At 39.7% G+C, this 9,593-nt stretch overlaps 1 protein-coding gene across 1 annotated transcript; it reads right to left on the bottom strand.

Moving 5' to 3' along the window:
- Positions 1 to 2,458: 2,458 nt before the first annotated feature.
- exoc3 (exocyst complex component 3) lies at positions 2,459 to 9,380 on the bottom strand. Its single transcript, XM_057334605.1, has 13 exons — positions 9,245 to 9,380; positions 8,579 to 8,755; positions 8,272 to 8,491; positions 7,489 to 8,170; positions 7,225 to 7,342; positions 6,926 to 7,051; positions 5,787 to 5,887; positions 5,589 to 5,699; positions 4,794 to 4,935; positions 4,588 to 4,710; positions 3,859 to 4,020; positions 3,660 to 3,781; positions 2,459 to 3,394 (listed from the first exon to the last, which is right to left on the bottom strand). The coding sequence occupies exons 2-13, from the start codon at positions 8,720 to 8,722 to the stop codon at positions 3,199 to 3,201; spliced, it is 2,247 nt and encodes a 748-aa protein (XP_057190588.1). The 5' UTR covers positions 8,723 to 8,755; positions 9,245 to 9,380; the 3' UTR covers positions 2,459 to 3,198.
- Positions 9,381 to 9,593: the final 213 nt, after the last annotated feature.

Below are 9,593 nucleotides of genomic sequence, written 5' to 3'. Positions count from 1 at the left end.
CGTCTCACGGGTCAAAGAGGCTTTTTCCCCTCTTTACGCGGACGCGCCCCCAGCTGTTAGAATTGGCTAGAATCTAACTTTTATGTCTAGGTGAAATTCGTAGTCAGTCGATGGAACACACAGAAGTTCTGGATCCAGGGAGCCAAGAATGGCACAGACACAGAAGTGCAGTTCACTCAAGTCTCAATCTTTATTGAGTACAGGTCCATTATATAGGAATATATGGGGAAATGATGTCACAATCAGAGCCAGACACTATGAACAGATGGAAAATCACCAAGCATGGATGTTTAACAATATTGCTTAGGCTTGCATTTACGGAGTTCCCTGTTCTCTTCGTCTGGAACATCCTGATAAGGGTCTAGCCACTTCAACTCGTAATTCTTAGTGACTTTTATGTTGGGTCAACATGTACCATAAGCATATGTATATAGAAACACATGGAATGCATGAACAGGACATAACATAATGTTTATATTGAACACAAAGAACAGGACACAGGGAAAAACTTAGAATCTCACAATGGCCACTTTAAGACCAACATTCTTACAAACATTAGTAAATATGATTCTGTGTCCTTAAAATCAAACAGATATGTTAACATGATAAACAAACGTATAAATGTAAAAATATTGCAATTTGCGTATTTTTATTTCGTTTTTCACTTTGCAAGCTGTTATGAATAACTAAACATATAGGGATATATGAATAAGAAGTAAACAAAGAAACATAAATATTTTAGAGATTGAAGTTACTCATTACTTTCTTCTATGTCATCCTCAGACCTTATCTCTATTATTGAATCATTTGCCACAACAAATTCTTCTTCTGCCATTCCATCAACATTCTGGCCCACTACTATTTCCTCTGGTTCTAGTTCGTACACGTGATCGTCGTTTTCCTCATTCAACACTCTCTCCGCTGGCTCTAGCTCATATGTTTGAACATAAGTGTCCTCATCATCAGCATCATCATCATCATCAGTATCAAATGCAGTGTCCCACACTCTACGATAAGTTTCCTCTTCATAATTACCTTCTGGGGTGGTTCTAACCATCATCGTCTGTCCAACTTCAGGGTGTCGTTGTGCTAACATCACCTGATAATGTCCCTGTCTTGTTAAGGCTGTAACAGAGCGCATTACACAGGCACTAATACACTGTAACACACACGGCAATATCATTATCAGAGCCAACCACAATCGGAATGACAGTACTGATGATCCAGCTTCCCCATCCACCCGCGAGCCCATTTATCCACTCAAACCATGACGCGTCGGCTTTCTCAATATCTGTAATATTGTCAGAATAATCTGGAATTGAAAAACAACAAGATACTCCTAACATTTTACACACTCCTCCCTTTTCTGCTGTCAGTATATCCAATGTTATCCTATGTTGAATAACTGCTTCTCTCATTGTCTTCAGTTGAATTGAAACCAGGTTTAACGCTTGTGCCGTATCATTTTCTAAAGACAAAACTTGCCATGCAAACCATTGATTTTGTTTAGAGCAATGGTAGTCCCTATACCCGTAAAGTAACCTGCCACAGACCACCCCACCGGGTTCCAGGGAGTTGTCCATGGATTACTAGTTTTGTGACCGATATAAAAATCAGGTGGTGCTCTCACCTCCCGTTTTTGTCTAGTCAAGGACTTTGTCTCGGTTTTAGTCTCATTCTGTGTTAGTATGGTAGTTCCTGTAGACATAATAGCAGGATAACAACAGCCTTTCCATTCTCCCTCATCTAAATGGTAGTATGCAATTTCCCCACATACCCACATTTTGATGCATTTATTAGGCCCTATACTTGTGTTTAATTGGTTAACTTGATAAAAAAATGAAAAGGAAATGTTTGGGATAAAAGGAGGGCAGGTGGTCTTCAGTTCACCCCAAGGTCTTACTAAGAGTTAGAAGAAGATTTTCTTAACATTTACGTTTTAAGAATCTAATGGTGAACACTTCACTTTTTTATTTTAATTATTTCATGTGTCATGTTTGTTGTGTTCACACACATACAGTATATGCCTCACTGACAGATGAATTGTACATCAATGACTACATTTACATGTGCACCAATAATTCAAATATTTCCACAGGACTGTCAAGTTTGTCTTAAGAGTGAAATTTTGGTGTCTTGGAGTGATGGTTACGGTTTTCTTTAATAGCTTACAAACTAAAAACCTAAGGTTGAATGAAACCATTCACTCATATAAAGAATACAGACAAAGTCTGTAAAACTTCAAGCACATTATCTGTTCATAAAAATATAATACTGAAAATATTATATTATATTAAATGTCAGAAAATACTGACATTTAAAATGCTATCCTCACTTAACAACACCAGGTGCTCATGTGTGAGAACACTTTCTCGCTTTAAAACCCTAGCTTATAGAAATAGTCTTCAGCATGACTTTCTAGGTTTGGACAACAAAGGAGGCCAATTTGAAGCAAGAAATACAGGAGAGGGCAGAAGACAGGATTCACAATATTGTTTTTTTTATTACAGTTACAGTAACAAGCCTATTTCTTTACAGTATCTTGAAATGTGGTTGTTTTGTCCGTTACTGCTAATGCATCAGCCGCATTGAACGCTCAGAAATGTATTGAAATGAAACTGTATTTCACATCGACAGCTTTAGTGAGCAAAATCACAAACGAGCTACAAACTAAAGGAGAACACAAAATGATGCATTATTGCATTTAAGAATGCAAATTCTTACTTTTGAGTTAGCTCATCGTTCCAGTCATTATCACAATGTCCAGAGTTAGTATTTCCATTATTTGTACACAACACCAGGTTTGACATCACAGAGAGAAACCCACCTCTGTAAGTCTGGACTGATTTTATGATGCTGTTTGGTCAATTTTCAAGTTACACAAGTTTGGAACGACACAAAAGGTGAAGAAGCGAATGTAATTTTCTAACCCTTTAATTAACCTGACAGCCATTTTAGAACAAACAGAAAGGAAAGCTCGACATCCCTGTTAGATGCTTGAAAAATCTTCTGTACATCAAGTCATCATAAATCAATGTCGCTGTCTACATTTACTACGCACGTCAAATGGAAAAGCCGTATCAGCGCTGACATGTTTCCACAACTCATTTCTTTCTTTCAAAGTGCATCATGGGAAGCAACGCTCCCCTCTGTGGTCTGTTAATGGCATGATAAATGTTCTGCATGTGAGAGGTCAGATTATTTTAGGAGTTTAGGTACAGTCATGGAGGTCATGGCTGTCATGGTCATGGTCGGCACGGTGATGTCTCTGAAGACTGGCTGAAAACTAGAGGAAGCGGACGGTTTGTTTTGGTTCAGAGTTTCTATGATCATCTGCCTCATCTCTCGACTGGCATCTCCACGGACGGCCAATAAGGCCATAATGTGCTCCTCTCTAAAGAGAGAGAGAGAGACTTCGTGTCAAAATGTGATGCATTTATATGAATAATCACATGTACTTTATCACAAACATTTCACTTTCATTTTGAAAATAATGTGTATTATCTGTAGATTTTAAATCCTGACAAATGTCTTTTTCATGTCTTTTAAAATAGATATTTTGTTATCTAATGCAATGACATTTAAGTCTCTAAATATTTATGAAATATAAGTGATTTCTTGACCATGTTTCTAATGTAGGGTTTTATCTGAAGTCTAACCTGATATCAGGATATTTGGACACCAGGGTTGACACCTCCAGGTAAAGCAGCGCTGGGTCTGTCAGTTTGAAGACCTCTGCGATCGTAGTGATGGAATCACAAAGCCGGTCTGTTTCCTCTCCCTGGACACACAAACACGCTTTCAAACGTCAACTCTTTAACAAGCTACCGACGCTCCGTGAGGTGTGCTGAGACTCACAGCGGTAAGCTTCTTGAAAAGAGATTTGAACTGCTTCGCTTCCTTCATCATCCTGTCGGCGCCCTCCTTCCTCTCTTCGGCGTTTTTAAACGCGATGCGCTTCTGCATTACGGCTTTCAGATACTCCACCACCACCCGCCGATGAGCCTTGCTAGTCATTTCCTATTTCACACGCACGCGACATGCTTATTAGATGAACATATGAACTTCACACACTTGAGGAATTATCATATTATTCAGCGAGTTATTATATCATTTTCTACCCTAGATAAATAAGAAACGAATAAGAAAGGAATATGAAACGAAAAACCTTTATGTTTAATAAATACATAAAAAGCGAATAAGAAAGGAATACGAAGCAAAAAACTTTTGTTAAATAAATGGCAAAGCACTGGCTTTTGAAAATTAGAACAAAACAAAAAAAAACTTAACCGGCTCTTGATAACATAGCTTACATGTTCTTTGCCAGAAAAGCATCCGCCATCGTCTTGTCTGTCAGCCCTTCACTCTCCTCAGCTGATGAATAAAATCTATCTCCTGCTGCTGATCTTTGCTGCGACTCTTGTTCCGCTTATGCTGAACGCAGCAGCCGCGTTCAGATGCGCAGTCTGGTCTTTAACTAAACTAAGTGATTTATTACTATAAAAATTAAGAATGACGGTGGGGGTTGGTGCCGCGGTGGACAAGTGATGTAAGCGGTAGTAATCGCAACAAGCCTAGTATACCTACCTGATTATAAGGCTTCTTGATTTTGGCAAAGTCATTGAAGTAGTCTTCAACGGTCACACAGATGGTGTCCACAGCATGAGAGCCGGTTAACCACTTCCGGGTCAAGAGCTCGTTCAGGTGATGCTGTCCAGAGAACAAAACGGTCCGTTTTTAACTGGACATTCTAAACTGTATCACCCGTCAGTATAAGACACGAGCGTGTGTACCTCTAGATCCAGGAAGACCTCATCCAGCAGGAACTGACAGCCCTCTTTAGCCACCTCATTCAGGAGTTTGTCAATGGCAGCGTCGTTTTGTGTGAGTTCAGTCGATTGAGAATACTTCCTTTTCAGGCTATTAATAGACTCTCTGAGAACAAAAACGTTGGACTATTTTATTACAGGGAAGGTTACAATACATTTATGCGTTTGAGTATCCATTTGATCAGAAAATGCATTCAGTACTTGGGATCAGAATCAATGTACTGAATGCATTTGTTACCAGCTGAACTAACACTAATGTTTTAATGCTTTTATATTAAGTGTAACCATGTTAATATAAAAAAAATTGCAATATGCATTCTAGAGCGGTGGCGATTTTTTAATGATAGGATGTCTGTATAATCCAATTGGTTGCCAACATGAGACCTTCATCGAAATATATATATTATTTGAAGGTTTTTGCCGAGTTCATTTATTCCTTAATTTTATCTTTTAACTTCTCCGTGACAGAGCCATGCCATTTTCATTTACACACAAAACTGTCAATGAAACCTTGAATGTTGTCGGTTCTAAAAACAACAAACACGTTACCAAAAATGTTTTGGAAATAAATGTTAATTGAACTACTACGTTTTTAAAATGGTGATACTATCGTATCATGAACCCAGTATTGTCAAACAGTGAGCTGATCCATACTGAACATTTTTCTTTTGATGTTCCACACAAGTGACATGATACAGTAAATAAGCACTTAACAGACTAATTATTATTGTGCAAATAATTTCTGTATGAGACACTCACTTAAACGTTTGACAGTTGTTGATGATGGCGATCATGTACTGAACGTAGCACTGCGGCATCTGGCGATCCTTCAGATGTTCCTCTTTATAACCTATGGCCTCCTCTCGGTACCTGTGTCAGAGTGTCTGTTACTAAACTACCATCTTTAATAATGACAATACGTGTAAAAACCACATGGCAAGCTCAAGATCACAGTACCTTCCTAGGAATAACTTCATCTGCTGTAGACAGACTTTCAGCACCTCCTCTTTAAACATCTCGTTGATCTGAGCTGCTACTTGAAGGTTCTGCTCAAACATCTGACATAACACAGAAAAGCATTTGTATAACTCAAGGCAGCACATAGAGTTCACATTCACTCCTGCTTCTACAAATGCTCTTAACCTTAACTGTCACCGTTCCACTACTGGAACTCCTAGGTTTACTTCAATATTTCACAACTAAAATCTTATCTAATCATGACAAACTATACATCATTGGAATAAGATTCTAGAATACATATTTGACCAGTGTTTTACAAAAAGAAATCATGTAGGAGTAGTAATTTATGAGCATAAAAACTATTAAATGCTGCTAAATGTCACCGTTTCAGTGGAACACTGAAGTTATGCAATATAACTCCATTTTGATCCTGACAAACTATATATCATTGGAAAGCTCTAAGAATGTAGATTTTATATTTTCGGAACTGTTTTGCAATAGAAATCACTTAGTAAAAGCAATTTTCTCAAATGTCACTGGGCCCATTTGGTTCCATTATAAATATTGCATATTCATAATCATATTTTATTGTAATTTAAAAAATAAATCTAAAAAACGCCTATTTCATTGGAAAGCTCCAAGAATGTCCTTCTTATATATAATTGTGAAATGTATTAATTTGTCATTTGTATGCAGTAAACCATTGGAGCCTATATGACACCTAGTGGCAGTTGTTGGCGTAACGATTCAAATGATCCCAGAAACCACATTTTTTGTGATATCAGCTTGAAATTTGAAACAAAACTTGTTTAGAAGTATGTCTTTAATTTTCTGGTGGGTTTTTCTTTTGACGAGAAACGTTTTTTTGAGATTTCTTTGTAAAATAAAACGATGTTTATTGATTATTTTAGTATTATTAATGTACAATTAAACTGCTATAACTATTTTTTTATTTCATTTTTCAATAAAGTATAGCATCTCTTCTTTAAAACAAGACCAAGATTAGGTCTCTAGACAAAAGCATTCCAGTGTTACGCTGATTTAAAAGTCGAAAACCGTGAAAAAAAGGGGACCGACAGCTAAGGGGTTCGATTGTATTTCACGCAGAACTCAAGATTCACAAGATGCTGTTGCACCTGGAAGACGATGGCCGGTAATGTGGTCTGATAGTAGCCGTCCTGGTCTGCCTCAGGCTCCGTCTCCTTCTGCCAGTCCTTCTTATCCGTTTCCAGAGCTTTGCGCAGCCAGCCTGTGATGTTTGACTGGAAAACAACAAAGATGTGTCGACCGAGATTGCTCCCAACCTTCAACTTAAACAAGCACGTCGAACACAGAATGTCCTGAAGGTCTTAATGCGAAAACCAAAAGCTGATAGATATATTTTAGTTCGAGCACAAATAAACAAATGATGTCATATTGAAAATAAGGGACTCACAGTAAATGTCTTAAGGTATTTGCCCAGTAAATCATTCACAACTTGTTCAGGTAACAGCGGCTCCAACTGCCTCACGTCACACTCGGGCTGAAGATCAGGGTTTCCCAACATCTCCACACTGCCAGGGAAAGAATGAGAAAACACACGCCATCCATCAGATTTCTTGAAACAGCGAGCAAAGTCAATGCTATCGCTCGATGGCAGTGATGTCAATAATGCTCTTTAATGCAATGAGAATAACCAGTCAAAACCACTCCACGTTACCTTTTATATGTGTTGAGAACCCACGTGAGAAGCGATACAATCTCATTGGCCTCCAGATCTTCCGCCGCCAGCTCCTGAACCCGCGCAGACACCGATTTATGATACAGATCGAAGTACACTTGAAATGTGTCGTAGTGTGGAGGGAAGCACTGCACCATCATGTTCTTCACCACGATCAGGTCATCTAACACGTACTTCCTGGTGATCTCCAGCAACCTCACCAGCCACATTTTGTCAGATTCTCGCGTCTCGCTTTGCGTGCCCTCGATGCGGGCACTCACGGTGCCTTCTAAGACTTCGTCCATACGTTTTTTCCAGCATTTAGGTCTACCGGGCGGGATGAAGCCCGTCTGCTTTTTGCGGTCCAGCATTTTGCGGTCGATCTTCTCTTCGCGCTCGATGATTCGAATCACAGACACCAGCAAGGTAGGGTCACTGCGTACGGTGACCATGGCGCGCTGGAGGACCATCCACAGTTGTTTGGAAAGTTCATCCGAAAGGCCCTGAACGTCGCCGAAGTAGCCGCGAATTAGGTTCATGTCGTGGACGTTCTTGCTGTCCATTCGGTACTGTTCGTACATGAGGTCGTCGCGGGAACACTCCAGGTCCATTAACTTGCGGTGAGCTTGAAGCAGCTCGCCCTGTTCGATCAAAGCTTGAGTCTCTTGTGCAATTTCAGGAACTGTATGGGACAAAATGTAAGTGAATTACTGACGTATTTTTTAAAATCTACAAGTTACATTCGTTATATCTTCACATTGGTCACGGGGGTTTTTGCGTTACCTGAGAAAATGTTTTTAAGATTCTCCACAGCGGATGCCAGCTGACTGTGCTGGACCACTGCATCCTTCACGTCCTTCAGACTCTCGATCGTGTTGATGCTCTGCCTCCAGTCTTTACTGACATCTGCCAGCGAATTCTGGATGTCCTTCACATCACACAGCGCATTGTGGAGCTGCGTGAGGCCTGTTCGTACTCCATCCAGCTGGGACTGAATTGCTGCCTGGTGAAGTAAAGAGGAAGCTTTGCTTTAGTAATTGGTAACAGCATTCCCCGAATTAACAGAAGGAAAAAATGAAAAGAGTGTCACCTTTAATCTCGCCTCTACGGAAGCTTTCTTGCGTGCCTCTCTGCGTCTGTATTGCTCCACTTTGTCCAGCTGGTCGGACCGCTGCAGCATCCCTGCGACCCTCTGCACAGCCGTGGCAACAGCCTCCCTGTTCGTCTCCTCCATGGTAACCACTCTCGAGATGCAGGGTTAAAGGTCCTGAAAACACCCAAACACCAGTTAAAATTCTGGACTTATGAAAAATGAACAGCAGAAGTATTGGACCGGAAGCCAAACACTAATAAAAAGTACTGGATTTTATGAGAAATGACCCGAACAATATACCAACACGAGAGAACCGAACAAGAAAAACTGCATATCATTGATCGCAAAACATAAATCTGTCACGTGCATTTGCACATGTGTTTATTTGGATGTTTGTTTTAATCTGTGCGTTTAGGGAATATTTGTAGCTAGCGAGCCGTTTAAACATGCAGAACCAAGCCAACACAAACAGCTGATCAATCATAACACTTAAATTGCCTCGATCTAGCTGAACAATTCATGGACATATTGGAAACACATTGCGCTTAATATCTGTTTGTCTGCTGTAAGGCCCAAGTGACAGATGCTAGCCTGCTAGCGTTGGAAATTTGCTCTTTCAGCGAGTAAATCCTTAGAAGCTGGAAAATAAGTGAAGTTACTTACCCGGACGCAGTGTTTATTTAAAGAATTGTGCGCTCATAAAGTATTACAATAGCTGTTCTTCATTGATGTTTTCTTCTCAGACGAGCTAATTCTGTTGACTTACTGACATACCAGCTGCGTCTTCCTGGTACCGCCCACGCTCGATCAGATGACGATACCGCTTCTGCTCCGAGAACATCAACTGCGCGCCCTGCTTTGCGCATTGCGTAGGTTTTACGCATAGAAATTACCATTTTAAAAATGTCTTGTGTCTTGAAATCTTTGTGCTATACCATTAATAATTTATATTCGGTCAATATTGATAAATATAGACTCGCATTAAGCTATTTTAAGAATATTGTTATTTAGA

Source organism: Triplophysa rosa, linkage group LG5 (assembly GCF_024868665.1).
Source record: "Triplophysa rosa linkage group LG5, Trosa_1v2, whole genome shotgun sequence".
In the NCBI taxonomy this organism is placed as follows: Eukaryota; Metazoa; Chordata; class Actinopteri; order Cypriniformes; family Nemacheilidae; genus Triplophysa; species Triplophysa rosa.
Note: the sequence above shows the minus strand (reverse complement) of the source record. Positions and strands in the feature narration are given on the sequence as shown.

What these genes read in the sequence shown, in the direction of transcription:
- exoc3 (XM_057334605.1), bottom strand. Translation starts at nt 8,722, where the DNA reads ATGGAGGAGACGAACAGGGAGGCTGTTGCCACGGCTGTGCAGAGGGTC. An exon ending in AACAACTGTCAAACGTTTAA is followed by an intron (nt 4,936 to 5,588) that starts GTGAGTGTCTCA and finishes TTTTGTTCTCAG; the next exon opens with AGAGTCTATTAATAGCCTGA. An exon ending in TCAAGAAGCCTTATAATCAG is followed by an intron (nt 4,021 to 4,587) that starts GTAGGTATACTA and finishes CGTGTGAAATAG; the next exon opens with GAAATGACTAGCAAGGCTCA.